Source organism: Thalassophryne amazonica, chromosome 6 (genome assembly GCF_902500255.1).
Source record: "Thalassophryne amazonica chromosome 6, fThaAma1.1, whole genome shotgun sequence".
NCBI lineage: Eukaryota > Metazoa > Chordata > Actinopteri > Batrachoidiformes > Batrachoididae > Thalassophryne > Thalassophryne amazonica.
The window spans coordinates 96,554,450-96,581,883 of NC_047108.1; the positions used below are offsets into that span (position 1 = coordinate 96,554,450).

The 27,434-nt window shown below is 40.4% G+C and overlaps 1 protein-coding gene across 11 annotated transcripts in view; it reads right to left on the reverse strand.

Annotated features, from left to right (window-relative positions):
* LOC117512702 (ankyrin repeat and SAM domain-containing protein 1A) overlaps positions 1-27,434 on the reverse strand; it is a 153,152-nt gene that overhangs the window by 95,663 nt on the left and 30,055 nt on the right. For all 11 annotated transcript variants that reach the window (XM_034172872.1, XM_034172879.1, XM_034172878.1 and 8 more), the window contains 9 exons: positions 16,827-17,123; positions 10,149-10,224; positions 9,922-10,023; positions 9,722-9,808; positions 9,417-9,586; positions 9,146-9,208; positions 7,548-7,680; positions 4,118-4,161; positions 2,179-2,272 (listed from right to left, as the gene is read on the reverse strand). In XM_034172872.1, coding sequence (XP_034028763.1) covers positions 2,179-2,272; positions 4,118-4,161; positions 7,548-7,680; positions 9,146-9,208; positions 9,417-9,586; positions 9,722-9,808; positions 9,922-10,023; positions 10,149-10,224; positions 16,827-17,123 — 1,066 coding nt within the window. The remainder of the gene's footprint in view (positions 1-2,178; positions 2,273-4,117; positions 4,162-7,547; positions 7,681-9,145; positions 9,209-9,416; positions 9,587-9,721; positions 9,809-9,921; positions 10,024-10,148; positions 10,225-16,826; positions 17,124-27,434) is intronic.

Here is a 27,434-nt window from a genome sequence, read left to right on the forward strand (position 1 = left end):
ACATGCCGAAAATTGCCAGCAATCATCCCGCTTTGTGAATGCTGCTTCAGTAAAGCAGCAAACGCCGTTAGCATCATAGCACCTTAGCAGAGGAGCTGAGCAGCAATAGACATGGACTCTGTTACACCGGATGAAGCAAGTGCTGCAAAAATAAAAACTAATAAAAAACAAATAAAAATCACAAAAAAAAAAAAAAAAAAAAAAAAATCAGCACAAATTGTTTTATTCATTTTTGTTTTGTCTGTTCAAGTGTTTTATATATTGTGCTCCTGAGTAAGTGTTCTGATCAATTTGAATTTATTATTATTCATTGATTTTATTTAATTTTGTTTTTCAGTATCAAATAGCAGTCGATCAAAAATGTTTATAGTTTAAGGATTTTGTTTTTTATTTCAAGCAAAGTGATACAATTTTTTTCCTGTTACAGACTAAAAAAACAATGTTAGTAAAGTTATTCTTTGCTGTAAGTTGATCTAAAATCCTTTCTTTTTTTTTGTCTTTAATTTTAAGGATACGATGTTATGCAGAGATGTACATATAACAATTTTATGTACAAATGATAGTATTTATAGTCACAGCGGAGAGTGGGGCGGGGGGCGTGAAATGTTTTCTTCTTCCGGGGGGGCGAAAATAATTGAGAAGCACTGAACTAAAATAATCGTGAGTCTTTAATGTGAGTTTTATTTTTTTATTTTTTGCTGTTAGGGTTGTCTGTCGTGAACTTGTTCTTTTCTGGTATCCTTAAGAAATTATTCGATCCATCGACATCAATAGCCTTTTTGCTTAACGATTCCCTTATCGGTCCTTCAGAGTGGCCGTTGTTTTTGGGGGTGTTTGTCAGGAAAATGATCATTTCTCTGCACTGATTACAGACCCTGCAGCAGGTCTGTAATCAAGCTTTTCTGCAGCACGGCTTTGCTTTGAACCTTGAACCAATGAAGCAGTGCTTCGATCTTCAATCTGCTGCTTCGTTGGTTCTTTGTTTTATTTTGCTTTATCTTCATTTTTCCACGCTAAAACCTTAAAGAGCATATGTCTGTGAGTGATATTTACCTTTTTTTCATGTTAAACCGACCTGTTATGGTCTTCTGAAACAGTTGATAGATGCATTTTATAACTTAAAAACGGAAACGATGCTAACGCGTTAGCATGTCTATGGCATTTTCAATGCTAAAGTTAGCATTAAGCTGAGCCATTCTCAAGCCTCCTCCCCAGCGCACAAAGGATTCTGGGATACTCTAAAACCGTCAATCTAGTGATGAAATGATATCATCAGTAACAGAAAAAGATTTATTTCCTTCTAAACTGTCATTATACAAAGTCATGACGATAAATGAGCATGTTCACAGAGCGCCAATTTGAATTTAAAGTAATGAAAGAGTCTCCCATCAGCTGGATGAGAATTTCCTCAAACCAGGACCAAATACATGAAATTAGACAACACCCAGACACCAGCTTCCATTCATGCACATTTGAATTAAAGCTGAAAAAGTGTTGTGTCACATGTCTGATACATTTGGTGTGTTGGAGCAATTACACTGACAATTTTGCAACCAATCTATTATTTAAAACATATTTCTCAGAACCACAGGGAAGCTATTTGGACAAACTCCCAAAAAGATTAAAAAAAAAGGAAAGAAAATGAGGGCAAAACAGATGCGTCCTCCAGATGCCACAGTATCAATTTATAAAAGAGAGCCATATAATTTCAACACTAATATCGTACAAAAAAAATAATGAAAGAATGAAGACATCTGTGTGTCCCAGAAAAAGCCAGAGGCAGTGTTTCAGAATGATGAGGCACATTTTAGCTTCAAGCAGAGATGTGGAGCTGAGGTAACCTGATCAAGAGTTGCTTCACACTGGGAGGGAACCAAACATTCCTGCCACTTGCCAAAGAATGTCAATAAGCCTGCTCTAAAGAAGCAAAATCCACGCTGCTGCTGAAGAACGTCAGTCATGCATTCCCTGAAAGCACTATAATCCACACCAGCCGATCGCACACTGCAAAATGTGTTTCCTCACATTTCATTGACATGCTTGCCTTGTCATTTTCAAGTCAGATATGTCCAGTCTCTCTCACACTCTCTTTACTCTCAGTGTCTGCAGGAGCAGTTGCTTTTCCTTTATTTTAGTTTTTACTATAATGTGAAGAAGGCCTCACATGGACAAACTCACCTCCCGGTGCCTGAGGGCCAGTCCGTCCAGGAGGCTGAAGTGTGTCTTTTGTCTTGGTCAGTGGTGTCAGGTCATTTGGGGCAGTGAGTTTATGCTAAAAATGGGACAGAAAGAGTTTCCAATGAAAACATTCCTGCCAAACATTTTCTGAGTTGCCAGACAATTACATTAGCATCTGTTGAGACTTGGCCCAATTATAGGATCCTGGTTAAATATGTGGTCATATTTCAGTGTATCAAAAAGGGTGAACTTGTAACGCTCTGGTTAATTTTTATGAACATCAGATGTAATTTCTTGGAGAAGAGAATGTATTTCATAACATTTGGACATAAATGAAGGAACTTGTGGTCTGTTGAAATAATTTTGTCAGGGGTGGACTCTGCGGTGGTGGCGCTGGTGGTGGTAATTCAATAAACATACAAATTGTTAACATATTTCTCATTCTTGTGTTAGTTTTTTATTCTGCCAGCATTTTTATTTCTGCTCAGATGTTAGGTACTTATTGACTTTTGCTCCAAAAACAGGTTTCTGATTTAACTCTGAATCTCATTTGGCAATTTCAGTGAGGTTTTCCAACATTTTGTTGATGGTAATTTTCCAAGCAACCTTTCATAGTCATTTTTTTGCCCAGATGTCTTTAAATATGGTATATTATAAAAGAACAGGTTCTTCAGAACATTTTGCCACCAATTCCATAGATTTTGCATGAAAACTGACTGAATAATGCTATTTTTTGCAAAAAATGTCAGTTCCGAGAAAATCGACAAAAACGTTTTGAATTCCAATAAATCCATCCATCCATCCACTTTCTTCCGCTTTATCCAAAGTCGGGTCACGGGGGCAGCAGCTCAAGCAAAGCCGCCCAGACCTCCCAATCCACACACACCTCCCCCTGCTCCTCCGGGGGAACCCTAAGGCGTTCCTAAGCCAGCCGAGAGATGTAGTCCCTCCAGCATGTCCTGGGTCTTCCCCGGGGCCTCCTCCCAATGGGACATGCCCGGAACACCTCTCCAGTGAGGCGTCCAAGGGGCATCCGGAAAAGACGCCCAAGCCACCTCAACTGACTCCTTTTGACGTGGAGGGGCTCGGAGTCGAGCCGCTACTCCAAAGAATTCCAAACATTTTCCATTTATTTATGTCACATAAATTGGCTTTTTATCTAAAACTAAATGGAATAATTAAATCCAGAAGGCTGCATTTGAAAGGGATAAATGTGTATATTTTAAATAATGAACTTTGAAAAAAAAATTACCATTTTGACCCTGTTACACTTTTTAGAGGCAATAATGAAATTTAGAAATTATTTAGTGAAATATTGGTGCTTTAAAGATGGTGTATATATAGTGTATTTGTACAGCAAAAGATTGCCACTTTACAACTGGTATGTTGACCCTGTTTTCAAAAGAATACTTTTTCTAGCACCCCCAATGCATCACCAAGAAAGGGTTCCAATCAGACGAGATGTTACTTTACTTATTATGCAGAAATGAAACATCCGCAAGGGCCACACTGGATAAAGGGCAACCCCCATTGTTGAAAAGAACCTTCCTTGATCCTCCCGAAATTCATCACAAAGATTTAGTTTCAGCCAGACAAGATGTTTTTTAATGATTGTGGTGGAAAAAAAAAAAGAGTCTACAGACGGACGCCCGGACAGGGTGAAAACATAATGCCCTCTAATTTTGTTGAGCATGGTCTTAAAAACAACAAAAAAGCTATGGTAGGACAACAAATGCAGTAGACTGTATAAAAAGGAATACATCACATGCTGTGCTGCTCTCTGCTGAACAATGGCACCTGGTGGACAGTTCAGGGACGTGCATCCTTATCAAATAAGTTTCTTTTTAAAAAGGCTACAGTCAGTGCCAGGTCTCAACATGCACTAGCACATTTGTTGGTTGTTTAAAAACACAGTTCTTAGAAGGGTCAAATACTGTACCTGAGGTGGGACACTGTTGGAAGCCTGTGCAGTGGTTTTCTCATCTACAGAGATAGAAAACACAAGCGAGAGAATATAATGACAGTTAAAGTATTGTTTTCACATAAACAATTACTCATATGACTCCGGTGCCACCAAAGTATCCATCTCGGATCGGGTGTGGCAACCCCAAGTGAAAACAAGGGAGAAGCTGAAGGGACTTACGTTTACTCCAGTGTTAGGCACACATCACAGGCTCCCTTCAATGGCTCCCAAGTCATGCAAGAGCAGATGTCAAAGTTCTGCTGCTGCATGTAAAATTTTGAATGGTTGTGCACCCTCTCATCTCACAGAGCTTGTGAAGTCTTATGTGCTGGTATGTGCCCTACTTACTATGTATTCCCAAGGTGACAAAGAAGTAAGCAGGCTGTAAAGGTTTTACTTATTGTACTTAAACTTTGTGGAACATTCTGGTTGTCAACATTACACAGCTGAATTTCATTCAAGTGCTTAAATCTAGATTTAAACCTCACTTCTTGTCTGCAATCTATAATTAGCACATTGTCTTAATTTATTTTACTTTACTGTAATATGAACCTTTGATTGCATTTGGGAAACCTGCATATTCCAGTAGACTGGAAGAAAAAGTACACACTAGAATGAGGATGTTCAATGACACCATTTCTGTTTTGCCCTCCCTCCATTGGCTTCCCATAAAGCAGAATCTGTGACTCACGACCAGTTCTGTCTGAATTTGTCAAAGTCAGTTAGGCTAAATGTACTTCCTCATCCTCATGCAGAAACTGAAGCTGATGTGAAATTCTGAATTTGTTGTTTGTGTATGTTTGGTTTGTAATTTAAATGGTTATTTAGCACTTTGTTTTTTTAAACTTTATATAAATAAATTTATTATGAAAGGACTTGTTTTTCTGGAAAGAAAATGTTCATTACCTACATTGCAACAACTACAGAAGTATTATAATGCAAGGAACTGGTAAAAGTAATTTTCAACAGGTTTCAGTTCTAGCTACTTGCTGTTCAGTGCGTCTTCATGCCCAAGATGTCAACTATCAACCACATCCTTGCTCTTATGGAATGCTAGTGTGATCAACCTTGTGTCTTTGCAGCCTATGCTGATTTCAAAAGGCATCTGATCTGTGTGCACGGGCTGCTACGTGGGATATTCTGAGAAGCCACAGGATCCCTAATAAGTTGCTGAACATCATTGCTATGACTAAGTGCTGTGGAGAGAGGAGGCACAGTCTCTGACTTTTTTCCAGCAAACTGAAGTCTTCATCAGGGAAGTTTTATGACTCTACTCTGTTCCATGCTTGCCTGGACTGGGTGTTAGATAAGGTCATGGAAACAGAGTCTTGGGTGCTTTTGTCAGAGAGGAAAGGTTCACCATCTTTGACTAAGATGCCCGGTCTATGTCACTTGTGAGACTGAGAACTTGGAGGGTTTGAAGTGGCAATTGTCTTAGATCAAGAAGAGAGTATCTGTGTTGTTGAAAGCCACTTACAGTTGTATGCAAAAGTTTTGGCACCCCTGATAATTTTCATGATTTTCCTTTATAAATCATTGGTTGTCTGGATCAGAAATGTCAGTTAAATATATCATATACACTCAACAAAAATATAAATGCAACACTTTTGGTTTTGCTCCCATTTTGTATGAGATGAACTCAAAGATCTAAAACTTTTTCCACATACACAATATCACCATTTCCCTCAAATATTGTTCACAAACCAGTCTAAATCTGTGATAGTGAGCACTTCTCCTTTGCTGAGATCATCTATCCCACCTCACAGGTGTGCCATACTAAGATGCTGATTAGACACCATGATTAGTGCACAGGTGTGCCTTAGACTGTCCACAATAAAAGGCCACTCTGAAAGGTGCAGTTTTGTTTTATTGGGGGGGATACCAGTCAGTATCTGGTGTGACCATCAGTTGCCTCATGCAGTGCAACACAACTCCTTCGCATAGAGTTGATCAGGTTGTCAATTGTGGCCTGTGGAATGTTGGTCCACTCCTCTTCAATGGCTGTGCGAAGTTGCTGGATATTGGCAGGAACTGGTACACGCTGTCGTATACGCCGGTCCAGAGCATCCCAAACATGCTCAATGGGTGACATGTCCGGTGAGTATGTCGGCCATGCAAGAACTGGGACATTTTCAGCTTCCAAGAATTGTGTACAGATCCTTGCAACATGGGGCCGTGCATTATCCTGCTGCAACATGAGGTGATGTATGGCACAACAATGGGCCTCAGGATCTCGTCACGGTATCTCTGTGAGGAAATGGAAGACCACAGGCACAGTACTAGTTACGGCCCGAAGTGGCAGGCCAAGAAAAATCTCAGATAAGCTGAAGCAAAGGATGGTGAGAAAAACAAAATAAAAAAATTGTGCCACATCTGGGAGGGACAGGGGACAGTGACATTTATGACTTTAGAATCCCACTCGAGACAAAGAGGCACCAAGGAAGATCCTGTGGCACAATGATGTTGGTAGACCGAGGTGCTTACAGACGCCGATATACTTTTAGAACAAAGGTTTAAGTTTTTATGGTCTTGGTTCTTCCTTTAACACTGCATGGTTGTGTGACTTCGATGCCACGGGAGACTCAAATGAAATGGACTGCTTGGCATTATGAGGGTATATCAACTACAACAATGTGGTATATTCTAGTACACAGAACCCAGCAACTGGAATAAACCAAGAGGACACTCACATATCACCTAGCTGCAACATATAGATGGCTAACGTCAGGAGGTGGGGTTGGACTGGTGTTCTGCCTGGGAGGGGTCGCCATCCAGGATCCTACGAGGTCCTGTAGTGTGCTGAATGTAGCAGCATGTGGAACCAGCACATGTTCGAAGACCTGCCTTTCAAGTGTTTACGTTAATTTATGGTGTTGAATTTGTTTGTCTCTGTTCTCTTCTGTACGCTTGGTTAGAAGCAAAAATGTTAAGAATGCCTTGTGATTAATGCTGTCATTCATCTACATAAGTGTTTAAATTCCAACTTCAGCTCAATGACGTGCCTAATGGTGCTCATACAGCTGAGAGAAATGAAGCCCCCCAGGAGAGACAGTTTGAAAATATCCTACATCAACAGCTACAGATGAAAATGGTTTCCTAATCCAATTTAGTCAAATTAAACACACTGTCATTCACCATTCATGACTAAGGAGGTCTTGCTTTTGTACGGTGAAAAACAGTCAAGGCAAGGACAACTATTTTAAGAGTTGACCATGTGTGTAGCCTCTATATTGTCAATGAGGACAGAGATATGTTCTGCCCCAAGATGATACGCAGATAAAAGTACTACAACAATAGGGATTGAAAGCCCTACCATGTACAAACAAGTATAAAAATTGTGATTAATTTCCTTGCATCATCTTGGTGACACATACATATTCTATATTTCTCTGCAATACAATTTTACCTTTATGGAAGTGGGAATTCTGGGTGGGTGGAGGAACTTTGGTTTGTGCTGTAAGCAACAACTCATAGGTGTGATCCTCTTCCTCCTCCTCTGGCTCCCCTCTTTCATCTATACTGCTGTTAGTATACAGGGCCTGTGAGAGGAAGTTAATGCAAACACTGTGAAAATGTTAAGCATTTATTGTGGCTGATGCAGTTGTCATACTCTGAAGTAAACAATACTTCCAGCAAAGAAACTGGAAACTGATTTGCTATGTGTACATATACAACCCCAAATCAGAAATGGGAAGGTATGGAAAATGCAAATAAAAAAACTGCAGTGATTCTTACATTTATTTTTACTTCTATTTCATTGCAGAACCTATGAAACTTAATTTGTTAATATGCATCCATTCCTGCTTTTATGGCTTGCAACTCATTCCAACAAAAGGTGAGACAGTGCAATTTATGTCCAGTGGTGGGCACAGATAACCAAAAAATTAACTTCAATAACAGATAATCAGATAACTGAAAAGTTATCTTTGATAAAGATAAAAATGATAAACCACCCAAAAATGTATCGGAAGTTACAGATGACCAATAACCGATAAATTCCAATATTGTCTCTGGTACATTTGCAACTACTAATAAACTGAATTTGAGTTTTAATGCCACAATAGCTTCTAGTAATATTAAAAGTGACAACAGACCCAAACAGTGAGGCCACACTTTTGTCTTTGAACATCCTGCCCCTGCTGGAAGCTCTTGTTTACTACACAGCTTCCAGCACAGAGGCACCCTGAGAGCAGCCATAAAGCCCAGCTCTCTATCAATCACAATGCTCCGGTCAGGCGGAACTCAAACTCATGCTGACTTATGGTTTTGATTTATAAATAACATTAATACTGATAGAATAACTCCATTAATGTCAATTCTGTCATTTGTACAAAGTTAAAATATAACATATATCTTTTAATGTTGAATAATGCACTAATTCTGAGGTTTTGTAACAAACAGATCGCAAAGGATTCTGGGTAAAAGTGCCTCTGCTAAACACTGATTGGTTCAGTCATTCATTATGTAAACCAACACGTTAATGTGACGTGTATCATGTGTTGGTGTTTACAGATAAATGTGCTTTTGTAAAACATTCCATTTTTTATTTGTAAAAACAGGCATGTTTATGGAGTCCTGGAAGTGTCATTGCAAAATGTTTTGCATGTGGAGAGAATGTGTGCTCACTTTATTAGTGCCGTGCGCATGTTTGATGATGTTGTAAAACGTGCACTCAATATCGTCTTGACACATAAATGTTGGCTTTACACTGTGTGAGTTTTGGCCCTTTTTCAGATGATTTTTCATTCGTGTGAGAAGAAAGATATTATTGAGTCAGGATCATCGGGCTGCAAGTAGCCAGTGTTAAAAAGTAAATGAAATACTGACTGCAGAGTATAATTTTCATATTAATTTATGCGAGCCCCCAGAAGAATTGTAAGAGCACCAAAGGTTCCATGCATATTGATATGTTTATTTACCAATAGAGGAAGTGAGGCGTTATAGCCATTTCATAAAAAAAAAAAAAAAAAAAAAAATACACTGCACTTGGCTTCATCTCCTCACCTCTGAGCTCGCTTCTTCTTCATGGCCAGGTCCAGGGTGTGATGACTGAACCACACATTCTTTCTGTAAATTATGTGCAACATAATACATACATCAATCACAATACACCAAATTTCAGATGCACCAAGAGGTGTAATACAGACTCAGGCCTGTAAGAAGAGGACCACTATCACCCTCTAGTGGACTTTCTGAAATGTAGGCCTAGATGATTCCCTGTAAAAAAAAAGGTTACCATCTCTCCACAGGTTTGCGTGGAAGAACTTTTGCTGACCTTGCCAGCCTCACTGTCCGGTCTCCCGGAGTCCCTGTCAGAGGACTTTCCGCTGGTCAGACTGTCTAGAGAGTGGCTTGAAGTGGCTTCAAACAGAGCCTCATATGGGCTCTCCTCCTCAGGCTCCGGAGCCAATCCTGAGATCAGCTCGCTCACTTTCTCCATGTCCCCTGTGAAACACATCACACAAAAAATTCAATCACAAAAAATGTACACTAAAACTCTAATCTTAAGACACAAAGAATATTTGAATAACTGTACTTTCCAGTTGAACTTTGCTCATTGTGAGATGAGATAAATCCTACCCTTGTTATGTAGGCTGGGACTCTCCTGTGGTGGAGGGATTGGCGGAGGGGGAAGGTCAATATCAGGGGGTTTTCCAGTCATGTGACCTGCAGGAGATGGAAAAAAACAAAACAGGACACTGAATTACAACTGGTAAACACAAAACCAAGAAACTACTTTGTTCTCTGCACTGCTGTCTGTTGGTCATCAAGGTTCATACCTCGGATGAGAGCAGCTATTTGTCGACTCTTTTTTGAGGGCATGTCCTTGACAGTGTCCAGCGCTGTCAGACCCTTCTGGTCAACAATGTTCACATTGATACCTGGCAAATGACAGCAGCAGAAATCAAGCTCTATGTATTTTTTAATGTTTTTTTAAAAACTTCAATGTAATGCTAATTAAGAGCAGTGAGCTAAAAATGTTTCCCTTGTGTCAAGGATGTCTGACCTGCACTGAGAAGCTTCTGCACCACATCTATCTTCCCAAATAAAGCTGCTTCATGAAGGGCACTACCTTTCTCAGTCTGAAAAGAAACAGAGACACAGACAGATTGTTTAGACATGAGAAAATAAAAACAGATGTCAACAAAATCTGCCATCATGTTGGAGCCATTCTCGCATGGTCAGTTCTTTCTCAGACAGGTACGATGTACTTCATTTCCATTCAAATATTGCTCAAAGCACAGGGATTAATTAAACCTGCAGCAAAGATGATGTAGCCCCCTTCAGTGAAAAATCAAACACCATATGGTATCTATTTATAACTACAGACAATTATTTTGTGGTTGAGGAAACAGAAGATCATTTTTCATTCCATAGAACCTCACTGATTGAACCCTACAAGAGGCAGCACCAGATCAATCAATCAATCAATTTTTTTATATAGCGCCAAATCACAACAAACAGTTGCCCCAAGGCGCTTTATATTGTAAGGCAAGGCCATACAATAATTATGTAAAACCCCAACGGTCAAAACGACCCCCTGTGAGCAAGCACTTGGCTACAGTGGGAAGGAAAAACTCCCTTTTAACAGGAAGAAACCTCCAGCAGAACCAGGCTCAGGGAGGGGCAGTCTTCTGCTGGGACTGGTTGGGGCTGAGGGAGAGAACCAGGAAAAAGACATGCTGTGGAGGGGAGCAGAGATCGATCACTAATGATTAAATGCAGAGTGGTGCATACAGAGCAAAAAGAGAAAGAAACAGTGCATCATGGGAACCCCCCAGCAGTCTACGTCTATAGCAGCATAACTAAGGGATGGTTCAGGGTCACCTGATCCAGCCCTAACTATAAGCTTTAGCAAAAAGGAAAGTTTTAAGCCTAATCTTAAAAGTAGAGAGGGTGTCTGTCTCCCTGATCTGAATTGGGAGCTGGTTCCACAGGAGAGGAGCCTGAAAGCTGAAGGCTCTGCCTCCCATTCTACTCTTACAAACCCTAGGAACTACAAGTAAGCCTGCAGTCTGAGAGCGAAGCGCTCTATTGGGGTGATATGGTACTACGAGGTCCCTAAGATAAGATGGGACCTGATTATTCAAAACCTTATAAGTAAGAAGAAGAATTTTAAATTCTATTCTAGAATTAACAGGAAGCCAATGAAGAGAGGCCAATATGGGTGAGATATGCTCTCTCCTTCTAGTCCCCGTCAGTACTCTAGCTGCAGCATTTTGAATTAACTGAAGGCTTTTTAGGGAACTTTTAGGACAACCTGATAATAATGAATTACAATAGTCCAGCCTAGAGGAAATAAATGCATGAATTAGTTTTTCAGCATCACTCTGAGACAAGACCTTTCTGATTTTAGAGATATTGCGTAAATGCAAAAAAGCAGTCCTACATATTTGTTTAATATGCGCTTTGAATGACATATCCTGATCAAAAATGACTCCAAGATTTCTCACAGTATTACTAGAGGTCAGGGTAATGCCATCCAGAGTAAGGATCTGGTTAGACACCATGTTTCTAAGATTTGTGGGGCCAAGTACAATAACTTCAGTTTTATCTGAGTTTAAAAGCAGGAAATTAGAGGTCATCCATGTCTTTATGTCTGTAAGACAATCCTGCAGTTTAGCTAATTGGTGTGTGTCCTCTGGCTTCATGGATAGATAAAGCTGGGTATCATCTGCGTAACAATGAAAATTTAAGCAATACCGTCTAATAATACTGCCTAAGGGAAGCATGTATAAAGTGAATAAAATTGGTCCTAGCACAGAACCTTGTGGAACTCCATAATTAACTTTAGTCTGTGAAGAAGATTCCCCATTTACATGAACAAATTGTAATCTATTAGACAAATATGATTCAAACCACCACAGCGCAGTGCCTTTAATACCTATGGCATGCTCTAATCTCTGTAATAAAATTTTATGGTCAACAGTATCAAAAGCAGCACTGAGGTCTAACAGAACAAGCACAGAGATGAGTCCACTGTCCGAGGCCATAAGAAGATCATTTGTAACCTTCACTAATGCTGTTTCTGTACTATGATGAATTCTAAAACCTGACTGAAACTCTTCAAATAGACCATTCCTCTGCAGATGAACAGTTAGCTGTTTTACAACTACCCTTTCAAGAATTTTTGAGAGAAAAGGAAGGTTGGAGATTGGCCTATAATTAGCTAAGATAGCTGGGTCAAGTGATGGCTTTTTAAGTAATGGTTTAATTACTGCCACCTTAAAAGCCTGTGGTACATAGCCAACTAACAAAGATAGATTGATCATATTTAAGATCGAAGCATTAAATAATGGTAGGGCTTCCTTGAGCAGGCTGGTAGGAATGGTGTCTAATAAACATGTTGATGGTTTGGATGAAGTAACTAATGAAAATAACTCAGACAGAACAATCGGAGAGAAAGAGTCTAACCAAATACCGGCATCACTGAAAGCAGCCAAAGATAACGATACGTCTTTGGGATGGTTATGAGTAATTTTTTCTCTAATAGTTAAAATTTTGTTAGCAAAGAAAGTCAAGCTCTGATGGACACCGAGTCGACTTCCTATATTTGTTTCAGGTAAATTATAGACAGTAAACCATTGTTACATATGAATGGCCCAGTTTGGTCTGAAGAACAGCCCACCAAGGCTCCATTTTCATTTCACATACTGTTAAAATCATTAGACAATTAATTGCTTGCCTGAGTGACAGAACATTAACCAACAAAGACTTTGCTAGTGGATACATAGTGCATCGACAAAATATTCACACCGCTTCACTTTTTCCACATATTCTTATGTTACAGCCTTTTTCCAAAATGGATGAAATTCTTTTTTCCCCTCAAAATTCTACTTACAATTCCACATAATGACAATGTGGAAAAAGTTTTTTTATTATTATTATTATTTTTGCAAATTTATTAGGAAAAAAAAAAAAACAACAACTGAGGAATCATGTACATAAGTATTCACAGCCTTTGCCACAAAGCTCAAAATTGAGCTCAGGTGCATCCTGTTTCCACTGATCATCCTTGAGATGTTTCTGCAGTTTAACTGGAGTCCACCTGGGGTAAATTCAGTTGATTGGACATGATTTGGAAAGACATACACCTGTCTGACAGTTGACAGTGCATGTCAGAGCACAAACCAAGCATGAAGTCAAAGGAATTGTCTTCCAAGATTGTCTTGAGGCACAAATTTGGGGAAGGGTAGAGAAACAGTTTTGCTGCTTTAAAGGTCCCAATGACCACAGTGGCCGCCATCATCCGTAAGTGCAAGACGTTCGGATCCATCAGGCATCTTTCTAGAGTTGGCTAGATGGAAGCCACTCCTTAGTAAAAGGCAAATGGCAGCCTACCTGGAGTTTGCCAAAAGGCATCCGAAGGACTCTCAGACCATGAGAAACAAAATTTTCTGGTCTGATGAGACAAAGACTGAACTCTATGGCGTGAATGCAAAGGCATCATGTTTGGAAGAACCAGGCACCATCCCTACAGTGAAGCATGGTCTTGACAGCATCATGCTGTAGGGATGTTTGTCAGTAGAAGGAACTGGGAGACTAGTCAGGATTGAGGGAAGGATGAATGCAGCAATGTACAGAGACATCCTGGATGAAAACCTGCTATAGAGCGCGCTTGACCTCAGAGTGGGGTGACTGTTGATTTTGCAGCAGGACAGTGAACCTAAGCACACAGCTAAGACGCTTGAGAGGTGCTACAAAGAGAATGGGCAAAACTGCCTAAAGATAGGTGAACCAAGCTTGTGGCATCATATTCAAGAAGACTTGAGGCTGTAATTGCTGCCAAAGATGCATCAACAAAGTATTGAGCAAAGGGTGTGAATATTTATGTACATGTGATTTCTTAGGAGGTTTTTTTTTTATTATTGTTAATAAATTTTCAAAAATTAAAAAAAACAAAACTTTTGCATGTTGTAATTAGTGCTGGGTTGAAAAGACTGATTCGCTGATTTTAAATCAATTTGCATTTTAATTCCTACAGATCAATTCACACATCCAAAGATCAATTTTTAAAAAAATATATACTTGCACTTCTTGCCAGTGTTGGAACGGCATCCCTGAAAAAAAATTATGCTGTAGTTGGGCTGTTACACCGTTTCTGAGGGTATGAAAATGACCATTTCTCTACACTGACTGTGGACGCTCTGGTTCTGATTAAGAAGCAACACGTCCACAATTTATTCATCAACCTCTGTCAAAGCCATTTAAAGATGTCACCCATGGCGACCCGGACTCTTCTCGGTTGCGAGCAAGAAAAGAAAACTGTCCGCTGTTTAATTCGCACAGCAGTGTTTTTTGTGTGTGTCTGTGTTCCTCATAATGTGCTTTTTCCGTAGGACCGTGCACAAAGGTTCTCTGGTGTGGACTGACTTTTCAGTCAATCTTTTCCACCAGCACTCGCTGTGGCCGTGGGAAAAGACTGACTGAAAAGTCAGTCTGCGTGGCTGTGGGAGAAGATCTCCTGCTGCATGCTGCACAGGAAGTGCTGCAGGTGCAAGTGTTTGTAGGGGAGACTGGAGCCGGAAAATTTAAAATTTTTAACTCTCTGAAACACTATTGCCTGCATTATGAGGGCCAAATTTTGTGAAGTAAAGCCATCGTTTTTTATTATTATTATTTTGTTACAACCTTAATTTAAAGCCAAAAGAAACAAGGCACCAGGCCAAAACACGGAAGCCTGCAGAAATGTACTTGTGTCAGGGGCAATGAACCAGGTACCTCTGGCACCTTCTTTTGGCTGCCCTACAGCATGTATGTAAAATAAAAATACTGCTCTATCATTCTGGGAGGGGGATCGGTCCTTGCCATCAGTCTTATAGCCATCACTATTAACTACCAAATATTCATTAATTTGCTGTCAAATGTCAATATAGTACAAGTATTAATTTGTTGCATAACTAGACAATTGGGTAACAGCTCAAAAATGTCTTTAATAACATTAAATCAAATCAATATTGGATCAAATCGAATCAAATCAAAGTAATTGATTCTGAATCTTAAGAATCGGAATTGAATCAACTCTTGAAATTTGAATCGATACCCAGCTCTAGTTGTCATTATGGGGTTCTGCGAGTAGAATTTTGAGGGGAAAAAATGAATTTACTCCATTTTGGAATAAGGCTGTAAGATATCAAAATGTGAAGCACTGTGAATACTTTCCGGCTGCACCGTAGGACCATGTCTTCAACCTGGTGCAAAGCAGCACAGACTACAGAATTTTGTGTAGTTGCTAATTTCTGTTTGTCTATGGTAGGATATGTAGATCAAGTGGTCGGAGGAGGAGGTGTTGCAGGAGGCTCTGTAATACTTCTCCTCAGGGGGCTGAGGTGGATGACTGCTGCTCCTGCTTGCATACTTTGAACCTTTGCACACAGAGGCCTTTTTGGCCACAAAACCTCTCATTTGTGACTTGCTGGTACACCTGTCTCTTCTAGGCAATGATAAGTGACACACTAAGTAATTGAGTAACTACAACCCCTTTAAACATCATGCAAACAGCAAAATGGAGTTGGACACACACCCCAAATGCACCTGACCTATGCATTTCAGGCCATGTGCAACATATCATCAAGATGGGGCCCTTAATCTGCTTGTATCTTCTTAAACTGGGCTTACAATGTGCGTGTTTTGGCCCTTTTTCAGCTGATTTTTCACTCGTGCGAGAATTTTTTGGATCGTGCCAAGTTCAGCTTAATTGTGTGTCCTGCATCGTGCAGTATACATGGAGTAACGAGCTGCGTTTAAGCTCTCACGACCACCTCCCGCTTGGTAATCGTATGGTCGGATAAAAATCAAACCTGTTTGATATTCTGGTTGGCCCTCGTGAGAATATCACCCTGTTGAAGCAGCGCTGCAAGCGTCTACGAGCTGATGTGCAAACACAGGAGAGAGCAAAACAGTGAACATCTCTTTGGGAGAGCAGCTTCTGTTTCTTTTTCCTTTTCCTTTTTTGTTGTTAAAACTTTGATGTCTCCCATCGAGAGTTTTGTAAAAATAAGAAATGTAAATGTAGTTTGAAAAAAGAAAAAGAAAAGAAAAAAGCTTCTGTTTATGTTTTGCTTCCGGAAACACAAGTCCAACATGTGGATTTTGAACGTACAATGTGAGCAGTCAGATTGCAGCAGAACATCGGGCCGTATAATGTGAGAACATAGATCGTGTGCTCTGAACTTTTACACGCTGCGGTTTTGATGCACAGTTTGAGCTGGAGCCGAATGCAACGATTGAAAATATCTGCCCAGCTTTAGGGGAAAACAGTAAATTTAACAGATTCCACTTCGTAAAATTCACCACTTGATATAACAACGCCCTGCTCTTGTTTTACATCAGTGTAACTTTAATATATTTGAGTTATGGACAAAAGAAGCTCTTAGTTGAGGCTCTGGGAAACTGATGTGCTGTTTGCACCAAGTTTTATCAAGCATCCACGAACTGAATTAACTATAACTGACAGACTGATAATGAAAGTAAGCATGAGATGCAGCTCTAATACCACAGCAGCTTCTTTGCAGACCAAGAGCTCACACGTTTTACATTTAATCTCCCAGCCTCAGTAGGAAGTTGCCAGAGGAAGTGCTGCAAGGGCAGATTAAGTAACTCAACATGATTTGGGCCATGACCATATATTAAGAAACACACACTAATGCTTCACTTATGACTTAAATACATAGAAAAACTGCACCTCATAGTTGATCTCCATGCCAGCGTCCAGCAGTACCTCCACCACAGACAGGTGACCGTTGCGTGATGCCAGATGCAGTGGTGTGTGTTTCTTGGTGTTACAGCTGAGCAGGTTGGGATGTGCGCTGAGCAGCAGTTTGACTACCTCCAGTCGGCCATATAGTGCAGCCAGATCCAGTGGCGTCTCAAATTTGTTGTTCCTCATGGTGGGATCGGTCAGCTCCTCCAGTAGCAGCTGCACTACCCGGGAGTGGCCGTACTGGGCAGCACAGTGCAACGGTGTCTCATTGTCATTGTTCTGTTAGATTTGACAGAGGTATGGGTAAGATCAGTGAGGGGGGGGCGCGCAAACAGATCAGGAGGCAATGGGCATAGCTTCATTCCTGGCTGTCAACCAATAAGAATAAGTGACTCAGAGGAGACCGTTTAAGGTTAAACCAGTCTGTGCAGATAGCCCACCAGTTTAGCAGATTAAGAGGTCATACAGGTGTACAGACAAAGAAAAAGGCCAGAGGAAAGCCTGGAGGCAATGTCTGGCATTGCAGAGAAAGGGTGGGCCTGGGTGAAAGAATGTCAGATGTGAATGGACTAACAAGGACAGGTGTCCTGAGGGATGCCTAAGAATGGTGCCCCATTCCAAGGGCATCAGGGTGAAAGCAAAGCCACTGAGACGGGAGAGGAATTACAGACACTGCTCACTTGGACGAGGGGTCATTTTGATACTGCATGTTAAGATGCATGGCCCATAATTAGACTTTCATAATAAACTATGTATATCCAGAATGGCACACAGAAAAACCATGACAAGAATTCTGACTACTCAAAAAGCCAGTCAGTAAAGAAATAATATTTAAATTAAAAATGTATGTTGCACAGTGATGATGACTGTAATATTACTACAATCTTTGTGTATTCAATAATCAATAAACCAACAGGGATGTATGCATGTCAGCAACTGCGAGCAGTAATTACAACACAAACTGAAATAAGTGACCCTGATTGGCTGCAAAGCTCACTTTTACAGCAGGATCAGCCTCAAACAGACTGAGGATGTCCTGTGTCATTGGAGAGCTCTACCATAAACAGCCAGCAGGTGGCAAACCTTTCGATAAACTAATACAAAGGCACATTAAAACAAATACAAGCATGCACAGCATAACAAGAGTGCTACTACACAATATCTACAAATGTTGTACAAAAAAATAAATAAATAAATAAAAATACAGACACAACCATGTGGAAAGACACTTATATGACAGCACAACAGACCAGACATCTGTGAGCAAGCTGATAAACTGATATTCCACTCTGCCATAGTAGTCACTTGCATGTACTGTATATCAGTGGTAGTAAATAATTTGTGATTAAACTTTTGAATTAACATCCTGCTTAAATGATTAGTTGTTTGGGACATAACATGTCAGAAAATAGTGAGAAATGTCAGTAAATGCCTTCAAATATCTTGGTTTGTCCACAACACAGAGTGTAAACAAACTAGCAAAATAAGACAGAAAGTTTTCACTTTTAAGAAGCTAAATATCAGAGAATTTAGAAGTTAATTACGAAATTAGATGTTAAATAATTTAATAGTTGGCTAATAATCGAACAGAAATTGCAGCTCCAGTTGCTAATTATAGTATTCATTATTCTGTGATATGCTGTATTTTACTGGCACTCATGTTATTTGTGTCTCCCAAAAACATTTTGGTGGGCATTAATATGTGACTTTGGGCTGCTGCTCTCAAGTCCAGGCACCCCGGAAATTAATCCGCCTCTGGTTCTGATTACTGACCAGATCTAATCACAGCTGTGCTGCAGCTTTTTACTCAGTATTTTAACAAACACTCAGATTTGTGAATAATTACAATGAATATCTGCAGCTTTGTGCTACAGTGACTTAATTCTGTTAGAACTCAGGCACATAACTAAGCATGTTTGTGCGTGTGTAATGACACCCCCCCCCCAAAAAAAACCCCCAAACAAAACACTGCGATTTCAGACATGTAATTGTTCCAACTACAGTACTTAAGCAAGCAGCAAGCTAGTGAATAATTACACTGCATTGTGTCAGCGAGAGTGCTTCACACACAAAGAATGGCTCATCAGCCATGATCGTCACACGTCAGACTCAGAGATAATGCATGCGAGTGCATGAGTTTTTGTGTTACAGACAAATGTTGACGTGGGGTGAGAGTAAAATTAATTAGTTGGTCGTTGATGTCGAGTTTCTTTTCAGCTTCCCTGCAGGCACCCAACACACATCACGTTTTATAGCATTTTTCATGAAATTGTTTGCAGGTTTCATATGAAAATGACTTCAAAGTACATCGATGAGAGTAATGGTGAACATTCGGACCAAAATGCTCTTTGTACTTAGTGCAGAAAAGTGCAGAACTACGGTCTACCTGTTAAGGATGGAGACATTTATTCTTAACAAAACAAGCATGTAAACAGTTAACTTGTTACATTGCCTGACTTTTACAATGAATGATTTTTTTCTCCGAGGTGATGACTTCTGTACGATGCTTCTTTTCATGTTGAAGGCTCAAATGCGCAGCAGCATACCTTTGAAAACCATGTTTTAGAGTACAGCAGAAACCATGAAAAGGCCTTTACCATTCATCAAAAAGGACAGCACAATCACTGTTTATGCCAGTAGCACAGGTTCATTTTGTATTAGCCACCATTGTGATTCACCAGCAAAATTGGCTCACTGCATCATGCATTCATTCTTCGCAAAGGCCAGGGAGATCCCTGCACACTATGATGAAGCTCTAAAGCCCAATTACCTGCTCTGGAACATTCACTCATTCATTTCCTAAACACCCTTATTCCAGTTAAGAATAAGATTAACTTTTAAAGGTCACAGGGATACTGAAGCTTTAATATCCCAGTGATCATTGGGCAAGAGGTGGGGTAACCTGGACAGGCTACCACATACACACCTATGGTCAGTGTAGAATCACCAGTTCACCAAACCTGCATCCTTTTGGCAGTGGGAGGAATCCGGAGTACCCAGCTGGACCGCACACAAGCATGGAGAGAACATGCAAACTACAAACGGAGGTGGCCCAAATGCCCGGTCAAAATCATTTTCCTTCATGAACATCTTCGTATGATGTGCCACCATTGTGGGAGTTTCACTGAGGTCTACCAACCTGTTCAGGAGTTGTGCTTACAAGACTCATTCAGATCTCCAAGGCAATTTCTATATACAGTGAGGAAAATAAGTATTTGAACAACCTGCGATTTTGCAAGTTCTCCCACTTAGAAATCATGGAGGGGTCTGGAATTTTCATCTTAGGTGCATGTCCACTGTGACAGAGAATCTAAAAAAATCCTAAAATCACAATGTATGATTTTTTAATAATTTATTTGTATGTTACTGCTGCAAATAAGTATTTGAACACCTGTGAAAATCAATGTTAATATTTGGTACAGTAGCCTTTGTTTGCAATTACAGAGGTCAAACATTTCCTGTAGTTTTTCACCAGATTTGCGCACACTGCAGCAGGGATTTTGGTCCATTCCTCCATACAGATCTGCTCCAAATCTTTCAGGTTTGGAGTTTCAGCTCCCTCCAAAGATTTTCTATTGAGGTCAGGTCTGGAGACTGGCCAGGCCACTCCAGGACCTTGAAATGTTTCTTACGGAGCCCCTTCTTAGTTGCCCTGGCTGTGTGTTTGGGGTCATTGACATGCTGGAAGACCCAGCCATGACCCATCTTCAATGCTCTTACTGAGGGAAGGAGGAGGAGTATGATGTTTTCACCCCCATGCTTCACGGTTGGGATGGTTTTTTTGGGGTTGTTCTCATCCTCTAAACATGGTAAGTGGAGTTGATTCCAAAAAGCTCTATTCTGGTCTCATTTGACCACATGACCTTCTCCCATGCCTCCTCTGGATCATCCAGATGGTCACTGGTGAACTTCAAACGGGCCTGGACATGTGCTGGCTTGAGCAGGGGGACCTTGCTGCCCTGCAGGATTTTAAACCATGACAGCATCATGTGTTACTAATGTAATCTTTGTGACTGTGGTCCAGCTCTCTTCAGGTCATTGACCAGGTCCTCCTGTGTAGTTCTGAGCTTTCTCAGAATCATCCTTACCCCACAAAGTGAGATCTTGCATGGAATCCCAGACCGAGGGAGATTGACAGTCATCTTGTGTTCTTCCACTTTCTAATAAATAATCATAACAGTTGTTGTTCAAATACTTATTTTCCTCACTGTATACCAGCCCCCAACCTCCACCAACTTCTGTTTGCAAGGATACAAATAGGAGGACAGTTGCACAGATGACCATTACGACTGCACTCTCTCAAAGTGTGAGAAAATCAATTGTGACTAGGAAATAAATACAACCTGTATCCGCCAACAGCGCCTTGGCTCGAGTCAACACTGTCTGAAACAGGGTGCGGCAGATAGGGCGCACTATTTCAGAGCCACATGGTGGGTTTTTCCCAACACACAGCCACCTACAAAAACCTGACAGCTGGCATGAGAAGCCTCACATGCATGGTGCCAGGTTGGGGAACTCCCCAAGGGGTGTGCCAGCTGTGCTACTGAACACTCAGCATGGTGTGGAACAACAACATAGCAGCATTACACAGGTGGCATTTGACACTTTGTTGAGACCTTCTCAAAGATCAGACAGGATCAGCAGGTATAGCCTTCATTATTAGAGAGAGGGAGAGTTAAGCAGAGAGTGATAGTATCACTCTACACTGTGAAAGCAGGCGACAGCTTGAACAGACACAAAGGAGGTGGAGCGTAGGGTTACGCTCACACAAAACAACCTTTCACCGAGAAGTCAAACAACACTGGCCATGATTTGAGCTGGCTGTTATGTGTCACATCTCCAATACAATTCTGAAACTCCCTTCTCATAAGACATTTTTTTGGAATATGAACTCCTAATTTTTGATGAACATTTACAGACAAAATGTTAAAAATTTCTTTTACAGCTGATGTACTGTGGAGCTTATGTTTCACCTTGCACAGAGAAGATTTCAGAATTCCAACCGAAAACACACGCCGTTACATCATCACAATGATTCATGTCCTAATTTAGAAAAGCCGGGCTGCTGCCTCAGTTGTAATAAAGAATATGCACTGTTAAAAAAACCCCTGCCTAAAAAAGAAGATTAATTTCATCCATTTCCTTTTTTGCACACTAATTATATTCAATCTGGAATTACTTTCTGACAATATAAAGTGCAGGTAATACAAGAGACCATACAGATGATCTAGAACACTTGTGTTTTTCGACTGTGCTCGCCATCAGCAAGAGTCAACCACTTTCCAATCATATTAAATGACCAAAGATCTGACCAATGACTTCCCTGATAGGAAACAAGCGGTGCTGTTTTGCTTCTTTTGGTGGCAGTACACAATGTTTTTTTCACTGCATGGCTTCTCACAACTGACAAAACAACCTGAGCGGCTCTACCATGTTACAGTTTTGAACTGTGTTGTGATATGACATATTTGTAAAAGCATTGGCTATGCGACCATACTCTGTTGCTGAGAACTTGGATTTTAAACATGTTACATATTCATGTTATGAAGTTCCTCCTCTCTCATTTCAGTTTTACAAAACAAGCAAACAAAAATGGCAAACCGCTTGATACATTTCTCATTTACACTGCACCGAAAATGCCCTCAAACCCACGGGAGGAAGTGAACCATGATTTTTGTGGACTGTTACACCTCTAACTAGCAAGACAAAGCTCTGAAGATTACCAAGTAAAAGGGAACGAGTTACCAACAATTTAGCTGGGAAACCACAGATTAGTGTTTTTTTCCCCCAGAAAACCCAGTTGTTACTATGCTATAACTGAGGGTGAAAATCTTGATTTAGATGTCTGTGTGTCCTAATCTGCTGATTGAAACCTGCTAACATAACATCTCTATCATGATTATACTGTGTTCCATTACTGTAGAATCCTGAGAAGGCGATTTATGAGAGAGAGCGATGTGATGACGCTCCCAAATGTAAAGTAGTAAGATACTAACACAGTATGACGAGTGACTTCTGTCACGTGATTTGCTGGCTGGCAGCAGAGCAGTGATTACGTCACCCTGGCCTCTGGTGGTGGTGGTTGTAGTAGTACTAGTGGTGATGAATGATGGTGGAGGAGTGTGCTGAGCAGCTATTGCAGACAGTGTGCCAGAGGGCTGCCCGTGTTCACTGCATGCCACAGATCACACATCCCTCCAGAGGATGTCTCTCACTCACACACACACACACACACACACACACACACAATTCTCTTTGCAAGGTAACAATGCATTTTCAGAGACAATTAATGTGTGACTACTTGCATGATCTTGACAAACTTAACTGTTAGTCATTTCGCATATATTTTGGTTTTCCCTAATGTCCACTGTGGGCATTTTCTGTGCACATCATTTTGTGAGAAAAAGACCAGCGCTCCAAGAAGCAAGCCGCTTCTGTGCTTGTTGCGTTAAATTGAAAGGAGCCACACCCCCTGTCCAAATAGACAAAGGACCCCATCTAATGTTGAGCTGTGTGCTGCTTAGCTCCAGATATGTGTATGTGTATTATATATGCATAACACTAGTATATAAAATGTCAAATGGAATGACTATTCTAAATAAATAAAGAATTATGTATTTTGTTTTATTTTTGGTGCTATATGCCCAGAGAAATTTAGTCATAAACATGGGGAATTTAGCATGATGTCGTCTGCCTCTGATAAACGCTCAGAAACCTCAAGCTGTGAGGAATATGAATTTTGGTGAAATCACACCCATAAAATGAATGGGGGAATTTTTTTAAATAATGCGAAATCAGTTTTTTGTGGACTTTGACAGTGAAAATATCAAAACGGCTAAAATGCGTATTTTACAAGGATTTAGCCACATGACTAGTGTTGCTTATGAGGTGGACAGAATTTCCAAAAATAATAATGTGACGCAGAAACAGAGGTTTTTTTTTTTTTTTAAATAGTGTGTCTCATACCACAAATAAAGCCCAGCTCAGCATTAAAATGGTCTTAAAGCGTGTTTCCTCTGCCGAAAGCCTGGAACAGGCCATGTTTGTGATTTGCGCTGTGGCATCACGTTGCATCATGCTAAGCTAAGCTGCTACACGCAGGACACTGGCCAGTCTCACTGAGGAATTAGCTTCTGTGATCATAGAGTTGGAAAGAAAGGTGATGACGAGCGGCCACTATTAACGGGACAGCCGTGATGTGAACCAGCTCCCAGCCCTTTGAGTTACTGGAGAAGATGAGCTAAAGCGATGGCTAACTAAGCACTACTGGTAGCCACAGGGTTCTAGCTACAGTGGGCGGCACCACCTGGTACTCCAAATTTCCACAAAATCAAATTTCCATTAAATATTGATGTGTTTTTAGCATTTTCAAAGTTATTTATGACCTTTTCAACATTATTTATTTTATTAAATTAGACTAACAGAAACATGCAAAAAAGAACTTTGATGGTACAAATATTACAACATAAATGTCATTTTTTTCTATTTTTCTTGCTTTCAATGCATCTAAAAAATGAGTTAAAATAGGGCTTGCCAGTAACGTTTTAGAGGTATAAAGCCCTATAGCTTTGGGGGCTCCGCCCCCTCGACCCCCAGCGGTGACCCATGATCACGTAAATTACCAGACACTAAAATGGTCCTAGCTAGAACCCTGTCAGTGACATAGGATTAAACGCAGGGCTGATGATGGGACATTGTTTTTCTGTGGAGCACCAGACAGTGGAACAATAATTCTACATGGCTCTGTGTGTGAACACAACAGGAATGAAATCAGAGATGTCACTTTAGTAAGTAATCATTATTCAGTGTTATTGAGATGTATGCAATGTTGCTGTTTTGTTTTTTCTGAATACACTGTGGGTTATGAAGAGGCAAAACACACATTTGTTGATCGAAAAATACAAGAATTTGACTTGAAAGCCAAATTAAAATCATATTACATTTAGACACACCTAAGCATCCCTGAACCCCCGGCTTTTAAAAGTGATTTTCCATCCCATTATGCGGAGAAAAAAAAAATCCTGCTGTTAACTGCAATTGCATGAACAAAATGCTGTTGTTAAGTGTTTGCAGATCAAATGTTATGGCACTTTCGTTCATATGGCAGAACATTTGAATTGATTAAACTTGTGCTATGCACTAGTTTTGAGAGAGAGAGATGCACATACACAGTGCCCTCCAAAAGCATTGGAACACTTGGTATTACACCCATTTTAATTTGTTTGTCATTTCAAATACAAAAATAAATAAATAAATAAATAATAATCTTGCTTAAACTCAAACTGAAAGCAAATCTCTACAACCTGATATGTGTTGTCATTTCGGCTGCTCCTGTTTGTTTGGGGTTGCCACAGCGGATACAGCCAGAACTGCATTGGTATTTGGCATGTTTTATGCCGGATGCCCTGAGAAAATGGAAATAAAACTAGTTTGGCTTTAGGGATGCAACAAGTTGAGTGAGTCTGTTTCATCTGTTTAAACAGTTTAATGTTGGCAATAGAGAAATATTGTATTGTGTCAGACAGAAGACTGTTTACATCATTCTGATGGACTGGGATTCATCCAAACGGCCTGAAAGTAGAAGATATCTGCTTCATATGTTGGCTATTGGCCAACCTGCTCCATAAACATAGGTCTCACATTGGCTGTTGAAAAACCTATTTCAGTCAGTAAGTCCTACACTGTAGAAGCCCTGAGGGTTTCTGTGAAGGCTCTTAGTTGTCCAGGTGGTTTCCATAGTAGAGAAGCTTGAATCTTAGACTGGACTGGGTTGCTTGACGCGAGGACGTTTCGCTTCAAATCACAGACAGAAGTCAGACTACCAGAGCAAGAATTTTAGCTGAAGAAGCTTCTGCGATTTGAAGCGAAAAGTCCTCACGTCAAGCAACCCAGTCCAGTCAAAGATTCAAGCTTCTCTACTAAGCCCTGAGGGTCTTCAAGCTGGTGCTTATCCCTGGACACTGTACTGTAAAGCGGACAAGATTCTACAACATCCCTTAGCTAGGACATCAGTGCATCACGGAATACTTATCCAGCCAAGGCTTGTATCTACAACCCCAATTCCAATGAAGTTGGGACGTTGTGTAAAATGTAAATAAAAACAGAATACAGTGATTTGCAAATCCTCTTCAACCTATACTCAATTGAATACACCACAAAGACAAGATATTTAATGTTCAAACTGATAAATTTTATTGTTTTTGTGCAAATATGTGCTCATTTTGAAATGGATGCCTGCAACACGTTTCAAAAAAGCTGGGACAGTGGTATGTTTACCACTGTGTTACATCACCCTTTCCCATTCTTGCTTGATGTACGACTTCAGTTGTTCAACAGTCCGGGGTCTCCGTTGTCGTATTTTGTTCTTCACACATTTTCAATGGGTGACAGGTCTGGACTGCAGGCAGGCCAGTCTAGTACCTGCACTCTTTTACTATGAAGCCAAGCTGTTGTAACATGTGCAGAATGTGGGTTGGCATTGTCTTGCTGAAATAAGCAGGGACATCCCTGAAAAAGACTGCTTGGATGGCAGCACGTGCTGCTCCAAAACCTGGATGTACCTTTCAGCATTGATGGTGCCATCGCAGATGTGTAAGTTGCCTATGCCATGGGCACTAACACACCCCCATACCATCACAGATGCTGGCTTTTGAACTTTCCACTGGTAACAATCTGGATGGTCTTTTTCCTCTTGTCCAGAGGACACGACGTCCATGATTTTCAAAAACAACTTGAAATGTGGACTCATCAGACCACAGCACACTTTTCCACTTTGCGTCTGTCCATTTCAAATGAGCTCGGGCCCAGAGAAGGCGGCTGCGTTTCTGGATGTTGTTGATGTGTGGCTTTCGCTTTGCATGGTAGAGTTTTAACTTGCACTTGTAGAAGTAGCAACGAACTGTGTTAACTGACAATGGTTTTCTGAAGTGTTCTTGAGCACACATGGTAAGATCCTTTACACAATGATGTCAGTTTTTAATGCAGTGCCGCCTGAGGGACCAAAGGACATGGGCACTCAATGTTGGTTTTCGGCCTTGCCGCTTACATGGAGAAAGTTCTCCAGATTCTCTGAATCTTCTGATTATATTATGGACTGTAGATGATAGAATCCCTAAATTCCTTGCAATTGAACATTGAAAAATATTGTTCTTAAACTGTTGGACTATTTTTTCATGTAGTTGTTCACAAAGTTGTGATCCACACCCCATCTTTGCTCGTGAACCCAATCATGAGTGTACTCAGTTCCCAAATGCTTATTGAGTGTTGTTAGAAGGAAAGTTGATGTAACACAGTGGTAAACATACCACTGTCCCAGCTTTTTTGAAGCGTGTTGCAGGCAACAATAAAGTTTATCAGTTTGAACATTAAATATCTTGTCTTTGTGGTGTATTCATACATGCACCACCTGGTGCAGATGAAAGGTCTTGGCATGCCGAGTCAACACGTCATACATTTAACCAAAACATGATCTACAGGTTGACAGTCCAAATCCTATGCAGTTGTATAGCTGCATAGGATATACTAGCCCATCTTTGTTTACAGGCTGTTGATGTAACAGGGAATGGACAATGTGTAATCTGATTAATGATT